The following is a 22,078-nucleotide window of genomic DNA, read 5'->3' as shown; positions in this document are numbered from 1 at the left end:
CACGTGGCTCGCACTATATTTCTATTAGCCAGGGCTACGTCCGACAGCCCAACCAGCCACGGCTGCCGCACAACTGATTCTGGAAGGCTAGCATACAGGAGTCCACCCTGACCCACAGGGGAAACATCCCAAGCCACCCCCACTGGATGCCGGAAACTACAGCCGGTCCTGAACCCTATACACACCACGTTTTTTTCTACACATTATCTACCTATGATAAAGTTTAATTTGTAAATGAGGCACAGGACGAGATTAGCAACAGCTAGTAATAAAATTGAGCCACTCTAACAATATGCTGTAATAAAAGTTATGTGAGTGACGCCCCTCTCTCTCTCAAAATACCTTCTTGTACTGTACTCGCCCTTCTTACGATGATGTGAGTTGATAAAACGCCTAGTGATGAGACAGAGTGAGGTGGATGATGTGGCACTGTGACACAGTATTAGGTGACGGGTGACCTTCTATAAGTCAGAAGGAGGCCCATCCGTTTCCAGGCGGACCACAGGTGACTGAAACCACGGAAAGTGAAACCACAGATAAGGGGAGACTACTGCACCCTAACTCAAAAAGCAAACATTCTCTCCTACTCCGCTTCTGGGTGACACTGTGCTCTCGGCTGTCCAAGGGCCCTTGAGGAAGGCCCTTCCCATCTTAGTGCTGTAGGCTCATCGGGGCTGGAGCTCACTTGGTCTCTTCCGGCCTCCACATCTCTCTCTCTTCCAATGCCACCAAGCTAGCACCAGACTCCAGGACAGGGCTCTCGCCCAACCCTTCCGCTATAACGTTGTCCACATGACTCAAAACCCCACGTGGATCATTTCCCTGGAAGCACTGGAACAAGTGTTGCTACATGCCAGGCTGTTACCCCCGTGCCAGTGGCCAGAGCCAAAGGGAAGAGGCTCGGTTGCAGTTCTAAGACTCCTTCCCTCTCTCACCCCAGCTGAGGCTTCACTGGTTTCTTCTCCCCTAAAGACCGGAGCCCCACCTCCTTGTGCCTCCCGCTAGGCTCAAAGGGGCAGAATAGGGTGGGTGGGAAGGCGATGCTAATGCCAAGCACTCCAAAACCGAAAACAGGTTCGAGGCTCTGATCCTGGAGAAAACTGCTGGATACTTTATCACCACCGACAACCAGACACAAGGGGCAAGATTTGAACCTCACAATCCTGCCCGGCCTGAGCCCCGGGTGGCTCAGTCCGTTAAGTGTCCGACTTTGGCTCAGGCCATGATCTCTCGGTTGGTGAGTTCGAGTCCCGCGTCAGGCTCTGTGCTGACAGCTCCGAGCCTGGAGCCTGCTTCAGATTCTGTGTCTCCCTCTCTCTCTGCCCCTCCCCGACTTGCGTGCACTCGCTCTCTCATTCTCTCTCTCTCAAAAATAAACATTAAAAAAAATTTTTTTAAATACATGCTTTATCCACATGACAAGTTGGTAGTGGCCTACTGACATGGGCTTTTGGAGGTGGAGTTGCGTTCAAATCTCCCTTTTACCACTTAGGAGCTGTGGGACCTCGATAAGCTTGCTCCATCTTTCTGGGTCTCAATTTCCTCACCTGTAACAATGGGGACGATTCCACCTACCTCGCAGAATTGAAAAATTAAATAATAGATGAGAAAGTGCCTTTCCTTCTCCTTCAATTGTTCCTAAGCATTTAGGCAAAGAAGACATTAAAAACCCCATGGAGAATGAAAATAAGTGCTTCATGCGTAGGTCTGTCCGGGTGTCTGTTTGTTCATTTGTTTATGGGAATCTTAGTGCCTGGCGCAATTTTAAAATCTGGTACAGGAACTTTGCAAAGGCAGGGATTATCTTTACAGCCCTAGCGCAGTGTCGGGCACAAGGCAGGTACCAGATGAATGCTTGTTGAATGAATGAATGAATGAATGAATGAACAAATGCGATGCAAACAGAGCTGGTGCATGTGTGCAGCATGTCAGAGGTGCTAGAAGTCAGAGTTACCAGGGCACGGGTGTTTGCTGATCAGTGTGAGGTTTGCAAGCCACAAAGAATTCTTCTGTGGAATAGCATTTAAAATCTGTTTAGACAGGAGCGCCTGGGTGGCTCAGCCAATTAAGCGTCCGACTTTGGCTCAGGTCATAATCTCACAGTTCATGAGTTCGAGCCCCACGTCGGGCTCTGTGCTGACAGCTTAGAGCCTGGAGCCTGCTTTGGATTCTGTGTCTCCCTCTCTCTCTGCCCCTCCCCGACTCATGCTCTGTCTCCCTCTCTCCTTCAAAAATAAATAAAAACATTAAAAACATTTTTAAATCTGTTTAGACAAATTTGTGGAGCCTTTTTTCCTACGCAGCAAAGCTCAAGTTACTCTAATAGTATTTCTCCTCCATTCAGCCTGCTTTCCTCAAAAAGAAAGGTAAAAACACACGCCAAGAACCAGACATGGTCATCTCTACGTGAGGAAGCATAAACAATTCTGTTTTTCATCATTTTTTTTTTAGGGTGAAACCTAAACGATCAAATGAAACACATGCCTCCGTGATACAAATATATGCTGTCAGAGTGTTTTTGAACGCAAAATTCTTCGCATTTCCTGACCTCGGTGGGGAGTGCGTGTGGGGAATGAATAAACAGTTTCATTAAATTATAAAGATATATCTAGTATTAAGTTCCCTCACAGGTGTGTAAGAAGGCACCTGAAAACCTGTTCATTTATGCTTTATGGTTTACAAAAAAATTCTGGATTCTCCAATCTCGCCAGGCGACCTGAGGTCTTCCTTCTCCCAGTTAGCAATCCTGCCCTCCCCAAACAATGGGTTTGAGATTGCAGTGACCTTGTCTGAATCGTGTTCTGTTGCTAATAGGGAGATTTCACCCTTGGGAGGCTTCAAAGGTTATGACCTTCATCCCCCAGCTTTACCCTCCTGTAAGGGGAAAAATCCTATAAGAACTAGGAGTTACTGGTCACAGCCACGACTGCGTCCGCCTGCGAAGAAGTGAGACCCAGAAGCAAAGGTCCAGATAAAGCAGGATCCCAACTTTTGGGATCATAACCTCAACTGAGACGCAAAGAATCTGAGCTCCTCCTTCTACAAAGAAGGTGAGAGAAGGGATTGAGATATGAGCTCTCCACACCTTTCCCAAAAGGTTTTCTAGGCATTAGAAATTCAGAGAAAGATGTCTACTCCACCCTGCTGGGTTTGGCTTTAACCCCCAGGGAAGGAGTTTGGCCCAAAGCATCGTTCCCACTGTTCTGGCTTCAGCTGTGTATAAACGAAGGTAAGAACAGTGCCAAACAACCGTCAGGGCAGCATTCTGGGAGAGCCTGCGTGCTACAGGAGATACTGCACTCTAGGAAAGTTGGTTCGTCAGGCTAAAAACACCTGCCAGTTCTGGTGATACCAGAATAATCTGACACACCCATGGACGGCTCCCTGAGAAAGAATAGCTTTCCTGAAATCACAGGTCTAAGCTGGTGGACTGGCAGGGTCAGGAAGGCCTATGTTCCAGAAGCATGCTTTCGGCTGGGGGAGGAGAAATTGTTGGTGAAAGAAAAGGTCCCCTCCTTTTCTGTTTCCCTGCACTTCTCTCACGCAGCCATCCAGTCACAATCACTCACTCCCACCGTCGGTCACACCCAGCCACGAAGTCACCCAGAGTCACAAACACTGCTGAAGTCAGAAAATGACAGTGTCCCGCAGGCTTAGGTGCAGTCAGGTACACTCTTAACGCACTGAGCCTCACACAATGATATGACGCCCGTTCCTCTGAACGCGGGCCAACAACTCAACCCACCTGATTGCCGAAGACAGCTATGGAACAGGCCGTTGACACCTCATTGGCCCCGAACCAGACTGAAGCGATGCGGGAGGGCATGCCCAGGATGAAGACCTGGGCCACAGAGCAGATGATCTGGCCCAGCACGGTGACCAGGAAGAGATGCGGCTTCAGGCTACCCAACTTCACCCAGGCCCCCAGGCAGTTGAGAGCGGACCCGGTGAGGGCGATGGTGCGCAGGCCGAATTTCTCCAGCAGCCAGGCCACGGGCAGCAGCAGAGGGATGTAGGTCAGCATGTAGCACATGGACAGCCAGTCGATGGCAAAGGCGCTGACCCCATAGAAGTGCATGAAGATGTTATTGATGGAGCCGTACTGGATCCACTGGAAGGCGTTGCACATGGAGTAGCAGCTAAACAGCAGGACCACCACCCACCGGCGCTTGCTCACCTTGATCACACTAAGGTCCTCGGGGCACGAGCTACTGGGGCGGGCCAAGCCACCGGACTGGGCCAGCATACTGGGGTGGGCCGAACTGCTCGGGCGGGCCGACACGGCGGGGTGGATGGAGACACTGGGGTGGGCCGACACGCTCGGATGCATCGACACGCTCGGGTGCGTGGACACGCTCTGGTGCCCCGAGGCGCTGTGGTCCACCCGGAGTGCGGGGTCCTGCGCGGGCGTGCCATTTTGCTCCTGTTGGTTGGGATCTTCATTCACCATGACCACAGCCCCTGCTGAAGCCCTAGACAAGTGCTGAGGACTCCAGCACTCTTAAGGGACAGTGGCCTCGGCTGCCGCCTTCGAGCTGTCGGGGCACTTGCCCTGGCCCACCCCGGAATAAACGGAGACCAGAGCCTTCGTACAAGCTGCGAGCAGAGCTCTCCCTGCACTCACCCCCAGGCTTCTGCTCCCACTTTTCCTGGGTGTCTTCAGCCCCCGACCGCTGTCCCAGGCTGGCCGCGGACACCTCAGCCCGGTCCTGGCTACGGGTGCCTTGAGTCCTCCCGAGGGGTTCAGGCCAACGTCAGCCCCTCAAATCTCAGGGGAAAAGTTCGCGCCTTGCACGGAGCCTCTAGGTGGAACTCGGTTCCGCTCCCGGGCCGGCTTGGGGCCCCGCCCCCTCGGGCGCACGTGACCGCCCCACCCCCGTCCAGCCCGGCTTCCCCCCACCCTCCTGCCCCCCCACTCCCTCCAGCCTTCTCCAGCCGGGCTGGTCCGGCTGCGCAGTTGTTTCGACACAGCTTGCGGGGTGCATTCCTCCCCCACGCCCCGGGTGCCATGGAAACCGCCGGGTTAACCCCCACCCCCACCCCGCACTGCCCCTCAAATGCATTTGCGCCTCCCAGGGGAGCCGGCCGGAAAACAAACACCGACTCTGCGGAGGTGACCCCACAGACAGAGTCTCCTCCGCGCCTGTCCCCATTCCCTGCGCGCGGGCACCGATGCCCGGCGCCTTCTAAGTGTTCTGGGGAATCGAAGAGGGATTCCGGACTTTTTCCCACTTGGCTGAGCTCCCAGATCCTTGCTGAACGTTCCGGTGTAAAAAGATTTGTAGACTTCCCAGTCTGGTTGCGCTCCTGGGGTAAACGGGAATTGCAGGAAACTCGTTTTGCTGGCTGCTTTTCCCCGAGGACCTGGTCCTTTATTGCGGAACTCAGATTTGAACCTGTGAGGTAGGGCTCTTCTTTCCCGGGGCTGTCCCTGGGCAGCCCCCCTAGGCGAGCACCTGAGGGTGGAGGGTAGACGGGAGTTTGGAGATTCTTTAGAGCTGCGGTGTTGTGGGGCATAGCGCTGGCTCTGGACGTGGTCTTTAGGTAGCCCTGGGCTGCCACCTGTTGATCCCAGCCCGTGATAGAGGGTAATGCCTCGAGTCATCGCCTCCAGAAAGTCAGACCTGCAGGGCAGAAATGCCTTCTCGCAGTGTCCATTTTAGCCCCGAGAGGGATAAGAGCCCAGATTCTCCCTGGGTTCAAACACCAGCCTAGCTGCTCCTAGGTGTGTAATGTAAATTAAGATGCACCACCTCTCTGTGCCTCAGTTTCTTCATCCGTAAAACAGGGAGGATGAAATGATAGTACCCACCTCACAGTGTTGTTTTGAGGCTTGAACGATGTTAAGACGTGAAAGTATTTCGAAAATTCCTGGCAGATCCTAAGCATTCCATGAGTGTTGGCTATCCTAACTATTCAAAGGCTAGCATTTGTTGTATCGTGTTAAACATATTTAGTACGTTATGTCATTAAAGCATCACAGGAATTCTATGATGTAGTTATTACTGCTCACCTGCATTTAAGATCAGAAAACTGAGGGGGTGCCTGGGTGGCCCAGTCACATAAGCATCTGACTTCAGCTGGGGTCATGATCTCACCATTCATGGGTTCGAGCCCCACGTCGGGCCCCGTGCTGACAGTTCAGAGCCTGGAGCCTGCTTGGGATTCTGTGTCTCCCTCTCTCTCTGTCCTTCTCCGCTTGCACTCGTTCTCTCTTTGCCTCTCAAAAACTAAATAAATAAACATTAAAAAAAAAAAAAAAGATCAGAAAACTGAGGCTTAAAAAGTGAAGTAACCTGTTACTATGACCCCAGCTGGCTTGAAGGGACATAGTTCTCATGCCAGTCTGATTTCATTCAGGCTGCAGCCTAGCTGCTCAAGTGCAGTCTGGGGACACAGTGTGGGTATCACCCGGGAACTTGTTACAAGGGCAGAAGCCCAGCCCCACACGTGACCTCCTAAATTAAAGCCATATTTTATTTTATTTTATTTTATTTTATTTTATTTTTTATTTTACAGTATTTTTAATTTTTTTAATTTTTTTTTATTTTTGAGAGAGAGAGAGACAGAGAGAGACAGAGCATGAACGGGGGAGGGGCAGAGAGAGAGGGAGACACAGAATCGGAAGCAGGCTCCAGGCTCTGAGCCATCAGCCCAGAGCCCGATGCGGGGCTCGAACTCACGGACCGCGAGATCGTGACCTGAGTCGAAGTCGGACCCTTAACCGACTGAGCCACCCAGGCGCCCCTTTATAGTATTTTTAAATGTTTATTTTATTTGTTTTATTTTTTTGAGAGAGTGACAAAGAGAGAGGGTGGGAGGGGCAGAGAGACAGAGACAGAGACAGAGACAGAAAATCCCAAGCAGGTTCCTAGCTGTCAGCAGACAGCCGGATACAGGGCTCAAACTCTCGAACTGTGAGATCATGACCTGAGCTGAAATCAAGAGTCAGAGGCTTAACCCACAGTCATTTATTTTCAGGATTTTTTAAAAGATTTTTTAAATTATTTTTTTAATGTTTATTTATTCTTGAGAGAGAGAGAGAGAGCATGAGTTGGGGGGAGGGGGGCAGAGCGAGAGAAGGACACAGAATCCGAAGCAGGTTCCAGGCTCTGAGCTGTCAACACAGAGCCCCACGTGGGGCTCACACTCATCAGCCGTGAGATCATGACCTGAGCCAAAGTCAGATGCTTAACCCACTGAGCCACCCAGGGGCCCCCTAAAGAGTTTATTTTTTAAGTATTCTCTACACCCAACGTGGGGCTCAAACTCACAACCCCAAGATCAACAGTCACATGCCCCAACAACTGAGCCAGCCGGGTGCCCCAAATAATTTAATTTTACTTATTTTTTTAAATGTAGGCTCCACGACCAACATGAAGCTCAAACTCACCATGCTGAGACCAGGAGTCACATGCTCTATCACGGAGCCAGCCAGGCGACTCTTGAGGCTACATTTTAGGAGCTCTCCAGATGATTCGTTTGTTTGCACATTAGAGTTTGCGAGCCGCTGAGTGCTACTGCTTTCCTTTTGTTTTCTTTTAAAAATTTCAGACCAAAAAATGAATTCAAAGCTCTGGGCAGTGGTTCTCAGCTTGGGTTGCACGTTAGAATCGCATGGGGAACTCTTAACATTCCCTTGCCTTGGCCACACCCCAAATCAGGTTCTTTAGGAGCAGACCCCTGGCTTCTGGCTGGCATCTGCACGTTTAAAGCTCCCCGGGGGATCTCAGCAGGTAGCCAAGTTTGAGCAACCCTGGTGGGGCCAGAGTCACTGGTTCTCAGGAGGAGGAACACTGCTTGGAGGAACCCACTTTTTGGCAGGAAGTATGGGTCTTGAATTATAATGGAATGTTTGAAGAGAGAACTCATGCCCATGAAGAATTTCTGCACGAACTTAACATTCCCCATTCTCAAAATTCCAGCAGTGTTTTCCATCATTCTGCAAAGAGCACAGAACATCCATTCTCTTGGAAAGCCTTCCAGTACCTCTCACTGATTCTTATTCCTAGATCATCATGGACTTCTCTCCAGACTCTTTACAATGTGTTCTTTTCTTTTGTAAGGAAATTGATTTATTAATTTTTTTTAAGCAATCTCTACACCCAATGTGGGGCTCAAACTCACAACCCCAAGGTCAAGAGTCAGATGCTCTACTGACTGAGTCAGCCAGGCGCCCCTTTACAATGTATTCTTTTTTTTTTCTTTTTTTAATGTTTATTTATTTGAGAGAGGGACAGAGTGTGAGCTGGGGAGCGGCAGAGAGAGAGGAAGACATAGAATCCGAAGCAGGCTCCAGGCTCTGAGCTGTCAGTACAGAGCCCGACATGGGGCTTGAACCCACGAACTGCGAGATCATGCCCTGAGACGAAGTCGGACGCTGAGCCACCCAGACACCCCCGTTTTACAATGTATTCTTAACTTCATTACAGATAGGGAAACTGAGGCCCAGAGAGTTGGAGTGTGTAACTCAGAACTCCACAGCTACTTAGCATCAAAACTAGCAACAATACTGTTCTGCAAGTTCCCCTCCACACAGCCTACCCCTTTTGCTCCTCTGGGGTAACAAATGCTTCAGTTTGGTGACAAATCCCGAATGGTCTAACTTGTCATTCAAGCGATTGAAGGGGTTGCCTTTTGTGGTAGCATGAGTTGCATCTAATGTGAGGTCTGGATTCAGTCTACTAACCTCTCTATCCTTCAGTTTCTGGTCTATAAAATGAGGATTAAAAATACCTGCCCCAGGGCGCCTGGGTGGCTCAGTCGGTTAAGCATCCAACTCTTGGTCTCCGTTCAGGTCATGATCTCACGGTTTGTGGGTTTGAGCCCTGCATCGGGCTCTGCACTGACAGTGTGGAGCCTCCTTGGGTCTCTCTCTCTCTCTCTCTCTCTCTCTCTCTCGGCTGATTCCCACCAGGGACGGACAGCTATGTAAATGTTGGGTAGATAGTACATAGAAATATTCTGTGCTCATTCATTGAAAAAAATAAAAAAAACCATTTACTAAGCAGCTAAGTGTTATATCTATTGATGGATAGGTATGTTCTGTCTATAGGTACACTTTGAAGGGGAAGAAGAAATACATTTTAGAGATCGCTTCCTGAAAGGAAGGCCTGGTTCCTGGTCCTCTCCCAGCTTGAGGAAATCTCTGGCCTTGAACTCTCTAGCTCTCCCGGCCCTCTGCAGAATAGTAGCAAAGTCTGCCCCCTAGAGGCTGACAACTACTCCTGGCAATAAAAGCGGTCCTTGAAGTCCAATGTCCCACAGGTTCAGGAGGGGCTGTGGATGCGCCAGGCGTGGTTTGTTGAGTGTAGGAAGGCTGAAATTCTAGTGAAATGAATCAGACTGAGACTCTGGATTCGTCCCTCTTAAAAAAATACCGACACTTGGGATGCCTGGGTGGCTCAGTCGGTTGAGTGTCCTACTCTTGATTTTGGCTCAGGTCATGATTTCGTGGTTTGTGAAATCGAGTGTGGAGTGGGGCTCTGTCTGGGCTGACAGCACAGATCTTGCCTGGGATCTCTCCCTCTCTCTCTGTCCCACCCCCACTCATGCTCGTTCTCTCGCTCTCTCTCTCTCTCCCTCTCTCAAAATGAATGTGAAAAAGAGAAAAATACCTACACTTGGAATTTGTGAAAATGTTGCTTTTATAAATCTTATACGTGCAATAATGCATCCTCATCAATATCCTGTTTTACCTTATCTCCCACACTCCCATTCATTCCCAGCTCCTTAAGAACGTGTGTATATCTTTGTGAGCCTTTAGTGGGAGAATTTACACAGCACATGCTCTCAATAGTTGTTGGTAGAATAGAGCTGAATTACACATTACTATGAAATCTCAGAAAAGTGGGACAAAGAGCTCCAAGACGTTTTCAGAGATTTAAAAAAAAACAAACAGGTTTTATAAACTGTTTTCCAAAAAAGCAGATATAGAATTTCCTCAGAGTTATCAAGCCTGGAAACCAGAAGTCAGTGGAATAATGCCTTCTGAAGGAAAATCGTTTCCTGCCTAGAATTCTGTATCCAAAACTACCAAAAGAAAACAAGTATGATAAGAGAACTGGACATTTCTCAGACATGCAGAGTTTTCCCTCGAAAAGGTAGTGCCGTATCCTCTCTCTCAGGAAGCTGCTAAAGGATGTGCTCCACCAAAAGAAGGGAGGGAGCCTGGAGAGTAAGATGTCAGAAAAAAGAAATGGGGACTCTTGAGGCGCCTGGGTGGCTCAGTCAGTCGAGCATCTGACTTCGGCTCAGGTCATGATCTCACGGCTCATGAGTTCCAGCCCCACGTCGGGCTCTGTGCTGACAGCTCAGAGCCTGGAGCCTGCTTTGGATTCTGGGTCTCACTCTATTTCTGCCCCTTCTCTGCTCATGCTCTCTCTCCTTCAAAAATGAATAAACATTAAAAAAAAAGAAAGAAAGAAAAAAGAAATGGGGACTCTAACACAAGAGGCAGACAACAGGAATCACCAAGATCATGATAAAAGAAAACCCCAAGGGGGCGCCTGGGTGGCGCAGTCGGTTAAGCGTCCGACTTCAGCCAGGTCACGATCTCGCGGTCCGTGAGTTCGAGCCCCGCGTCAGGCTCTGGGCTGATGGCTCAGAGCCTGGAGCCTGTTTCCCATTCTGTGTCTCCCTCTCTCTCTGCCCCTCCCCCGTTCATGCTCTGTCTCTCTCTGTCGCAAAAATAAATAAACGTTGAAAAAAAAAAATTTTTAAAAAAAAAGAAAACCCCAGGTAGACCGTCACGTGCCAGGCATAGAAAGCACCTGTGCAGACTGAAGCTTGTCAAAAAACTCCAGGAAATATTTATTCAAGGAGATGACACTGATAGGATCGTGTTTGAAACTATTGAGCAGGGGTTTACACAATCGGGGGTGATTGGGGGGGAACTAGAGATGGGACTAGTGATAAGTACCACAAATATAACTAGATAAATGGTGGGGGCAATTATTAATTCCAGTGAAATATAAAAAGCTATGGAGAGAAGGGGGGCGGAAACCATGGTTACCTTAGGTGACCCAGTTATGAACAGCATGAACACAGTCTTAACAATGTAAAGACTGGAAGTTGATACAAGCAAGTATGACATAACTATATTGGGAGATTGGGGGAATGGGAAGTGAGCACGTGTCTGTTCTCATGAACACAAGAGAGGAGGGTGGAGTAAACAGAGCTAAATCTCTGACTGCCATATTGGAAAGTCCGTGCATAATGCCTAACGTGGACAAGATCAGAAAGTATCAACATGCCATTTTATTTAGAGCTATGGAGATAAATGCCAAAAAACCCCTTTAACAAAAGTTAAAAGTAGTTGCATCAGGGCAGTGGGAAACAAGGTTAAGCAACTGATTTTTTTTAAATCTTTTTAAATTTTTGTTTATTTTGAGAGAGAGAGACAGAGAGAGAGAGACAGAGAGAGAGAGACAGAGAGAGAGAGAGAGTCAGAGTGCTGTCAGGGGAGGGGCAGAGAGAGAGGGAGACACAGAATCCGAGGCAGGCTCCAGGCTCTGAGCTGTCAGCACAGAGCCCGACGCGGGGTTCAAACTCATGAGCCGTGAGATCATGACCCGAGCCAAAGTCGGACGCTCCACCGACTGAGCCACCCACGCGCCCCATGCAACTGATATTTTTGATACGTGACTATTTGATTTGTTAAACTTTGTATAATTCTGGCTTAAAAAATAAACCCTAAACTTTAAAAATTGCATCAAACTGAATGGAGATTGAAGTTCTTCACTGAGGCCCACAGTGACGTGGGCGTGGTCAGTTCCACCACGGATTTTATAATGTTGGTGCTAAACTGGACAGCCAAGACTCTAACCCGGGAACCTCAGGGATGCCTCCTTAGCTGAGTTGCGTCCTCCCAAGTTGGGCCAGCGTGTCAGCTCAGACAATGGAGTGTATGGTCAGAGGCCTCATTGCCCGCACCCTAGTCTTGCTTGACCCTTCCCTGACGACCTTACAGCTCCCGGTGACTTTTACGCTTGTGGATTCTGTGGCGGATCTTATCTACTTATGACTCCTGCTTACGATTCAACTTCTGTCCCACCATCCAAAGACCGCACCGAGGTCTGCTTTTCCTCTGGAATTCTGTCTGTCGGTGAATGACCCTGGCAGCTCCCGGTCAACCAGAGAAGTACCTTGAGAATTACCCAGAACACCCTTTTCCCTCACACTCAGTGTCCCCTGGCTGCCCTTCTCCTTACCACCTTCCCTTCCCTCCTTTCTCTTTGGCGCCACCTTAGTTCAGCCTCTTGTGGCTCTTTACCTTGATCCTGTGACCCCTTCCCTATTGGGCTGACACTCTCAGTTCACCACCGTGCTGCCTCACAGAGTTCCAATGCTCTTTGGGCCTCTCCCCTGCCTTGAGCCCTCCAGCAGCCACCCCTACGTTGCAGAAGGGTCCCACTCCTCCGCTTAGCACATGAGGCCTTTGTGAGACCGCTCCGGCCACATCCCTGACCACCACCACTCTGCCTGGCGCGCCGGGCAGGTGGAACGAAGCGTTATGAACGCATCACGCCTCGCACACGCCAGCCGTCACCATGCAGGGCAAGTGCCGCCTCCTCCAGGATGCATTCCCCGCGCCCTCAGTATGACTCAGAGGCTTCCTTCACACCCTGCACGCACACCGTTGTGGCAGCTCCCGCCACACTCTGTCATACGTGTTTGCTTGGCTCTTTAAGCCGTCCGCTTGCCTTGAGTTTCCCAAGTTACCACGGCCTATTCGTAGCCAACCCCCCATCTCTAGCCTGATGTCTGGCCCACAGAAGGGAAAACTCCCAGACGAGTTCCACCTCCAGGTGGCCCAAAAACACGAATGAAAATATGTCCAGCTTGTCCGGAATGTTCATGTCTCCGTTGTTTATTTTATTTGTCTTTTTTTTTCCCCCCGAGGTGTCCCCCCCCCATGGGATTGGGGGTCCCACCACCACCTCTCACAGAGTCCGTAGGGCGGGACAGCCGGGAGGGCGATCCTGTGGCATAGGGTTCTGGGTTCCTTTCCCTCGAGGGTCCTCTCACTTCTCAGTTCAGAGAGTCTCTGAGTCTGTCCTTGAAGGGAATGTGTTCAGGGCCTGCTAAGGTCTAAGAGAACGGGGAGACCCCACTCCTTAGGAGAGAGTACAGAATGAAAGCCTCCTGCCTGGCTGTGTAGAGACCAGGCTCTGTCCGGACATATGGTTTGAAATGAATTTTTCAGCTCCCTGGGAATATATAGCTGTATCTGGAGAGGCCTCAAATGATAGTAGTCATTCTCTCAAAGAAAAGGCCTGTGGGGGTCCCTAGGTGGCTCAGTCGGTGAAGCGGCCAACTTCAGCTCAGGTCATGATCTCGCAGTTTGCGAGTTCGATCCCCGTGTCGGGCTCTGTGCTGACAGCTCGGAGCCTGGAACCTGCTTCCGATTCTGTGTCTCCCTCCCTCTCTGCCCTGCCCCCTGCCGACTCGTGCTCCGTCTCTGTCTCTCAAGAATAAATGAACATTAAAATTTTTTTTTGAAAAAGGGCTGTGTACATGGGTCATGTTGTATTTCCTCGACTGTACGTGTTTTGATGTGCTCCCGGTGTTCATTGTGTTATTCTTCATACTTCATACCTTTTTATAAACGTTAAATGCTTCTTAATAATTAGAAAGCGGAGTTCCTCCATAAACACGAGAGAGCCCTAACTAAACATGAGTCAAAGAGGAAGGAGGTATTAAAATGGGGTGTTCTTTTTGCATAATCTATAGAAAGCTCAGAGGTGTGAGGCTTTGTTTGCATAATGAAATACAAGAAGTGTGGAAGAGGTGAGATGTGTTGATTGCCAAGGGCAACAGTTAAAGGCCCATGGGGTAACAAACCAGAGGGGGACTGACGGAGCAGGGTTATGTGATATTGAAACCATAGTGTTAGAGAAAGGATAGACAGAATCGTCTGGTTAAGCCCCTTGGTTTATGGGGAACGACACCCAGACCCAGGGAGCTCTCTTAGTAGAGTCATTCCTTCATTCCCACATTGGTCTACGGCAGGCCAAACACTGTGCTGGGCGTCAGGGAAACCAAAAACAACCAAGACGGTGGTCTTACCCTCCGTGATAGTGAGAGAGATTACTAAGCAAGTCATTATCGGGTGGTAAAGTAAATGCACGGTGAAGGTCCATGCTGGCCCATGGATTAACAAAGCAGGAAGCTAGGGAGGGCGTCTCAGAGAGATGTCCCTCAGAGAGGGACAGGTAAGACTCAGCCAGGACCTGTGACCGGTGTTGGGGATCCTCTGGTGAGCAAAACAGACATAGCCTTTTCCTGCCCTCATGGCGCTTATGATTAGTTGGGAGGACAACCACCCATCAAAACTCACACACACACACACACACACACACACACACACAAGAAAAATGGTTACAAGTGCTCCTACGGTTGTTTGTAAGAGTTTGTAAAGGACGACAGATGAGCTAGATCTCAAGCCGGCTCTTAAGAAAGAGGGAAAACTAACTAGGTGAAAGAGAGGGGAAGGGCATTCCAGGCAGAGCGAATAGTGTGTGCAAAGGCCCTGAGGCAGGAAGGAGTTGAACATCGGTGTGGCTAGGCAGAGTGAGGGTGAGGGCAGCCGGAGACAGAGGCAGCAGCTATTTGGTGCAGGCATCATGAAGGGATTTTTTACTTCGTCCTAAGAGCAAAGGGGAGCCATTGAGAGGTCTTAAGCAGATGAAGGGACATTGTCAGATTTGTCACTTGGAGAGTGCTGGCTGCTCTGGGAAAACCCAGCTGGGGTGGGGGGTGAGCATGGGGACAGAGGGACCTCTCGGGAGGCATTGTGGTCACCCAGGCGAGAAGAGATTTTGGAAACTGAGAGTGGCAGCAGTGGGAGGATGGGGAGGAGCTGTAGGCGAGAGGGAGTGGTGGCCAGGACTGGCTGGGGGGTGGGGGAGAGGGGAGGAGCGAGGGAGGAATCAGGATAATGCCCTCCGGAGGGAGGGTAATAACTTCCTTGTAGCCAAGTAAACCTTGCAGAGAGAGAAGAGAAATAGTATCAGCACCCCCTGCCTTCAGTTCTCTGTCCTTCTGCCTTTGTTGGGCCCCCGCGCCGTCCGACCTCAGCCACCGCAAAAAGGCCAGAGAAGCTGCTTTCAATTCCAAGCATAAATGCCCACGAAAATCCAATCATCAACTTTTATGGGCAGTCATCTTTCACTCTTCGGCATCGCGCCCCTCAGGGCTTCAGGGCAGGACCCTTGGCTCAGATTCCCCTTAATTCTGTGAACAAATAGAATAGCTAGAAAGAAACAAGCCCAAAGCGAAACCCAAGTATTTATGGTTTCCCTTTAAGTTTTCCAAAGTAACCGCTGTGTGAAGTCCCTGCTGGTGATGCCACCATCTCCCCGGCACTCTGAGTAGTCTTTTTTTTTTTTTTTTTTTTGACGTTTATTTATTTTTGAGACAGAGAGAGACAGAGCATGAACGGGGGAGGGGCAGAGAGAGAGGGAGACACAGAATCCGAAGCAGGCTCCAGGCTCTGAGCCATCAGCCCAGAGCCTGACGCGGGGCTCGAACTCACGGACCGCGAGATCGTGACTTGAGCTGAAATCGGACGCTTAACCGACTGAGCCACCCAGGCGCCCCAACTCCGAGGAGTCTTGAAAGTGCTTCCTGCTGTCTCTAATGGGGCAACCAAGAGTACCCACTGTACCCCAATTTTTTCAATAACCTTTTCTTTTCATTGTTTCATTGATTGCTACATTGGTGCCCAATTTGAACGGACTGAGGCTCAAAAAGAAGGTGTTTTCAAGAACACTGGGCATGTTCACAGACTTCACCTGTGTAGGAGTCGACCAGTCAAGTGGTAGAAAGGGCAGAGTGTGGCTGAAGTCTTGGGATCGGCCAGAGCCACTGTGCTCAGGGCTCCTTCCTTCTTAGTTCTGCCTGTGTCTCAGTCCGTTTGGGCTGCAATAATGAAAGTACCTTGTAAATGACAGAAATGTATTTCTTACCGTCCTAGAGGCTGGGAGAGCCCACAGTCTGGGTATCGGCAGATGTGGTATCTGGGAGGCCCCCTCCCTGCTTCATAGACGGCACCTTTGCTGGGACTTCATATGGTGGAAGGGGTGAGGAACTCTCTGGAATCTTTTCATAAGGGCACTGATCTCATTCATGAGGGCTCCACCCACCTGACCTAACCACCTATGCCTATTCCTAGACCCACCAACCATGACCATAGGGGCAGCTCCCAAGTGGGCTATATTGGAATGGAGGAGGGGCAGTTTCCAGAAAGAGAATGGCCATTAACCAAGCAGATAAAATGATCAGTGCCAGACAACTCACTGAATCAGAGAAAATATTCACAAAAGACATATCTGATAAAAGGTTAGTATGCAAAATACACAAAGCACTATACAACCCAACCCCCAAAACACAAATAATCCGTTTAAAAAATGGGCAGAAGACACGAACAGACGTTTTTCCAAAGAAGACATACAGATGGCTAACAGACACATGAAAAGATGTTCAACGTCGCTCATCACCAGGGAAATGCTCATCAAAACCACAATGAGATATCACCTCACACCTGTCAGAATGGCTAAAGTCAAAAACGCAAGAAACAACAGTTGTTGGCAGGGATGTGGAGAAAAGGGAATCTTTGTGCACTGTTGGCGGGAATGTGAACTGGTGCAGCCCCTGTGGAAGCTCCTCAAAAACTCAAAAATAAAATTACCAGCTGATCCGGCAACTCCACTATTGGGTATTCACCTGAAGACTATGAAAACACTAACTCAAAAAGATATATGCACCTCTATGGTTGCTGCAGCATTATTTACAGTAGCCGAATTATGCAAGCAACCCAAGTGTCCATTGATAGATGAATGGATGAAGATGTATATATATGCAATGGACTATTACTCAGCCATAAAAAAAGAATGGAGTCTTGCCGTTTGCAACGACATGGATGGATCTAGAGGGTATTAGTGAAGTCAGTCAGTCAAAGAAAGGCATAGCATATGATTTCACTCATATGTGGAATTTAGGAAATAAAACAAATGGACGTTAAAAAAAAGAAGATACAAACGAAAAACCAGACTCTTAACTATAGAGAACAAACTGGTGGTTACCAGGGGCGTGGCAAGGGATTGGGTGAAATAGGTGAAGGGGACTAAGATTACACTTGCCGTGATGAGCACTGACTAATGTACAGAGTTGTTGAATTACTATATTGTACACCTGAAACTAATATAACACTATATGTTAATTATACTGGAATTAAAAAAAAAAAGGTCAGTGCCTTCCATGACCATTAACTCATATGTGTTGAGAATCACATGACTTTAGAAGTGAGGTACCTAGCTCCCTATTGTCTTGGTGCTGGGAAGGATCTTCATTTTCTTTCTTTTTTTTTTTTTAATTTATTTTTATTTAAAAAAATTTTTTTTTCAACGTTTATTTATTTTTGGGACAGAGAGAGAGACAGAGCATGAACGGGGGAGGGGCAGAGAGAGAGGGAGACACACAAAATCGGAAACAGGCTCCAGGCTCTGAGCCATCAGCCCAGAGCCTGACGCGGGGCTCGAACTCACGGACCGCGAGATCGTGACCTGGCTGAAGTCGGACGCTTAACCGACTGCGCCACCCAGGCGCCCCAGGATCTTCATTTTCTTAATAAGGACACTGTCGTGTTTGCCAGAGCAATGACCCGGGAGCACAGTCACATTCAAGGGCTGTCTGTGCCCATTTTAATTTCTCATGCACGATAATTTGTGTGCTTCTGCAGAAGATTCTAGAATCCAAATCCACCACTGCTTTGTGTCTTCGCAGGATTATTTCTTGCTATGACAGATCTCTGACAACTTCCCTTTCTGGTCTTCCCCATCTTATTTCTTGCTCTTTGACATTCTCCTTAGTCCCCCGTGCTCCCAAGAACTCTTTTGTCCGCCCAGCAGGAGAGCACATTTCTGACCTTCTGACCCACAGAGTCCTGGGGCCGCTCCTTTAGAGTAGGGGTCCCTGTTCCAGTGAATGTGAGACGATTCCAGGTGGCAGGTGAGCAGCACAAGGGCCTCTGCCCAGCAGAGATGACACAGTCACTATCCCATCCCAGGACGACAGCCTGATTTATCTGGGAGGTGGGGGCACACAACCGGGCCCCTCCCTTCAAGTCCATTTGGCTCAGGTCCCTGGGATCCCACCTCACACCCCCCCCCCATCTCAGCTTTCTCCTCTGCACCCCCAGCCCTCCTCCCCTTAACTCTTTCAGGTCGATCCTCATTGTGCCCAATGCCTCAGCAACCCCTTCTCTAAACCACACCCTACTTTTGTCTCAACCTATGCTCCCTGAAGTCCCTCTTCCCCCTTGTCCTGCCCTCCTGCCCTTAGTCTCAAGGCTCTGCTCCCCCATGTCCCCCACCGATGGCACCTCTGAGTCGATCTCCACGAGACTCCCAGGGACCTGCAGCCTCCCCTCCTCCTACTTTCTTCTTTCCTCTGCTCACCCCTTGGGACCTGACTCACACACCCAGCCCCCTCCTGCCTTCACCTGTCCTCCATCTCTGTGAGCAGTCCTCCCTTTGGGGCCGGATCTGTCTGGCTGCTCACATCTTTCCTTTTGGTCTCCCTGATCTGCTAGCTTTTTTTTTTTTTTAAATATATGTATTCAAGTAATAAGAGTGAGTTGACTTAGAAAACGAGGTCATTAGCAGTGCAGGTGACTTGTGGATGCAGCAGAAATGGCGGTGGTTGCATGTGGGTAACTCACGTTTGGGAAATAGTGAGTTAGAAGAACGGGTATAATAAACTCAGATGAAAAACAGCTACCAGACTCACGCAATGACAACGGTCGTGTGTCACCTAATTTTATCTGTTGATACGGGCTCGCTCTGTCTGTGAATCAGGTAACCACAATACAAAAAAAACTACTGACACAACCTGTTTCCATCCTCCACAGCGTCTGTGGCTCATAAGCCAGGACTTAGTCTCCTCTCTGTGCCTGGACCCAGGTACCTTTAAGGAGTTTGTTACCCTCTGAATCCCAGACACTCACTCATTTTGGGAGCTCACATATCCCTCCCATCTCCATGGCTATCAAAAGAATGTTTCTGGCCAGTGTGTTGAGAGTTTGGGACATCAGAAGGAATCTACGGGGTCTTGACATTGAGTATTCCCTTTTTTCTCTTTGCCAAAGTTAGTAAGAGGTTAGGACAAAGCAGGGATGAAAGGTGGTGTGGGGGTGAGGGTAGCCATTCGCTCATTTATTTATTCAACAAACATTGTTGAGCCCTGATTACATGCCCACCACTGCCCTAAGCACAGGAAATACAATGGTGAACTCACTACAATTTCCTGAACCTTTGAAGGTTTACAATCCCAAGGAGAAGATAGCCAATGGATAAATAACTAACTATATCATGAGAGATAGCAAGATAGTGAGGTGGTGCTCAGGGAAGGCCTCACTAAGGTGACATTTGAGCGTAAGTGAGGAAACGGGCCACATGGACATGTAGAGCCAAGGGTGCCCCAGGCAAGTGCAAAGTCTCTGAGGCAGGAACATGCTTGGTATATTCAAGGTACAGCAGTTGCAGTAGGGAGAGTATGGGGAGAAGAGGTCAGATAGGTAGATGAGGGCCAGATCCGGTGGGGTCTGATGGGCTCTGAAGAGGGCTTGAGCTTTGGTTGAGGTAAGAAGCTCCTTTTTTTTTTAAGTTTCTTTATTTATTTTAGAAAGAAAGAAAACAAGTGGGAGAGTGGCAGAGAGAGAGAGAGAGAGAGAGGGACAGAGGATCCAAAGCAGGCTCTGTGCTGACAGAAGAGAGCCCAACATGCGGGTCAAACCCACAAACCCCAAGATCATGACCTGAGCTGAAGTTGAACGCTTAATCGACTGAGCCACCAAGGTGCCCCGAGCTCCAAGAAGGTTAGGAGCAGAGGAGTGATGTAGTTGACTTCACTGTGAAAGGATCACCCTGACTGCCATACGGGGAGCAGACACGGGAGTGAGGGTAGAAGCAGGGGAACAGTTAGGAGACTTCGGTGGGGAAAACTTGCTAGAACTAATACGTGAACAGCAAAGTCACAGGATATAAACTCCACGTGCAGAAATCAGTTGCATTTCTACACACCAGCAATGAAGCAGCAGAAAGAGAAACCAAGGAATCGATCCCATTGACAACTGCACCAAAAACAGTACGATACCTAGGAATAAACCTAATCAAAGTGGTAAAAGATCTGTTCTCTGAAAATTATAGAACACAAAGACCTAGAAGAACATTCCATGCTCCTGGATAGGAAGAACAAATATTGTTAAAATGTCTATACTACCCAAAAGCAATCTATGCATTTAATTCAACCCCTATCAAAATACCACCAGCAGTTTTCACAGAGATAGAACAAATAATCCTAAAATTTTTTTTTTTTAACTTTTATTTATTTTTGAGACAGAGAGAGACAGAGCATGAATGGGGAGGGGCAGAGAGAGAGGGAGACACAGAATCAGAAGCAGGCTCCATGCTCTGAGCAGTCAGCACAGAGCCCGACGCGGGGCTCGAACTCACGGACCGCGAGATCGTGACCTGAGCTGAAGTCGGACGCCCAACCGACTGAGCCACCCAGGCGCCCCAATAATCCTAAAATTTGTATGGAACCACAAAAGACCCCAAATCCTAAAATTTATGTGGAACCACAAAAGACCCCAAATAGCCAAAGCAATGCTGAAAAAAAATGCAAAGTTGGAAGCATCACAATACCAGACTTTAAGCTATGCTATAAAGCTGTAATCATTAAGGCAGTATGGTACTGGCACAAAAACAGACATGGGTCAATGGAATAGAATAGAAAACCCACAGCTATATGGTCAACTGATCTTTGACAAAGCAGGAAAGAACATCCAATAGAAACAAGACATTCTCTTCAACAAATAGCATCGGGAAAACTAGACACAACATGCCAGAAGAATGAAACTGGACCACTTCCTTACACCATACAATAAAATAAATTCAAAATGGATGAAAGGCCTAAATGTGAGACAGGAAACCATCAAAATCCTAGAGGAGAACACAGGTAGCAACCTCGTTGACCTTGGCCACAGCAACTTCTTACTCAACACGTCTCTGGAGGCATGGGAGACAAAAGCAAAAATGAACTATTGGGACCTCACGAAGATAAACAGCTTCTGCACAGTGGAGGAAACAATCAACAAAACTAAAAGCAGCCTACGGAATGGGAGAAGATATTTGCAAATGACCTATCTGATAAAGGGTTAGCATCCAAAATCTATAAAGAACTTATCAAACTCAACACCCCCAAAACAAATAATCCAGTTAAGAAATGGGCTGAGGACATAGACATTTTTGTAAAAACACGCATAGATGGTTAACAGACATATGAACAGATGCTCAGCATCAGTCACCATTAGGGAAAGACAAATGAAAGTCATGATGCGATCCCACCTCCCACCTGTCAGAATGGCTAAAATTCACAACATAGGAAACAACAGATGCTGGCGAGGATGTGGAGAAAGGAGAACCTTCTTGTACTGTTGGTGTGAATGCAAACTGGTGCAGCTGCTCTGGAAAGCAGTGTGGAGGTTCCTCAAGAGATTAAAAATAGAACTACCCTACGACCTAGCAATAGCACTACTAGGAATTTATCCAAAGGATACAGGACTGCTGATCCAAAGGGGCACATGTACCCCGATGTTTATAGCAGAGCTTTCAACAATAGCCAAATTATGGAAAGTGCCTAAATGTCCATCAACTGACGAATGGATAAAGAAGATGTGGTTTATACATACAATGGAATACTACTTGGCAAGGAGAAAGAATGAAATTCTGCCATTTGCAGCAACGTGGATGGAACTGGACGGTATTATGCCAAGCAAAATAAGTCAGCCAGAGAAAGACGGATATCCTATAATTTCACTAATATGTGGAACTTGAGAAACTTAACAGAAGACCATGAGGGAAAGGGAGGGGAAAAATAGTTATGGAGAGGGAGGGTGGCAAACCATAAGAGACTCTTAAATACAGAGAACAAACTGAGGGTTGATGGGGGGTGGGGGAGAGGGGAAAGTGGGTGACGGGCATTAAGGAGGGCACTTGTTGGGATGAGCACTGGG

The 22,078-nt window shown here is 48.6% G+C and overlaps 1 protein-coding gene across 2 annotated transcripts in view; it reads right to left on the bottom strand.

Annotated features, from left to right (window-relative positions):
* The window catches only part of FLVCR2 (FLVCR heme transporter 2), a 55,328-nt gene extending 50,510 nt beyond the window's left edge, over positions 1–4,818 (bottom strand). Inside the window, exon 1 of one of the 2 annotated variants that reach the window (XM_030319615.2) lies at positions 3,746–4,818. In XM_030319615.2, the coding sequence (XP_030175475.1) occupies positions 3,746–4,450 (705 nt within the window). In that variant the 5' untranslated portion in view covers positions 4,451–4,818. The remainder of the gene's footprint in view (positions 1–3,745) is intronic. The other variant, XM_030319616.1, reaches the window with a different exon arrangement.
* Between the last annotated feature and the right edge of the window lie 17,260 nt (positions 4,819–22,078).

This window comes from Lynx canadensis, chromosome B3 (genome assembly GCF_007474595.2).
Source record: "Lynx canadensis isolate LIC74 chromosome B3, mLynCan4.pri.v2, whole genome shotgun sequence".
NCBI classification, from domain to species: Eukaryota; Metazoa; Chordata; class Mammalia; order Carnivora; family Felidae; genus Lynx; species Lynx canadensis.
Note: the sequence above shows the minus strand (reverse complement) of the source record. Positions and strands in the feature narration are given on the sequence as shown.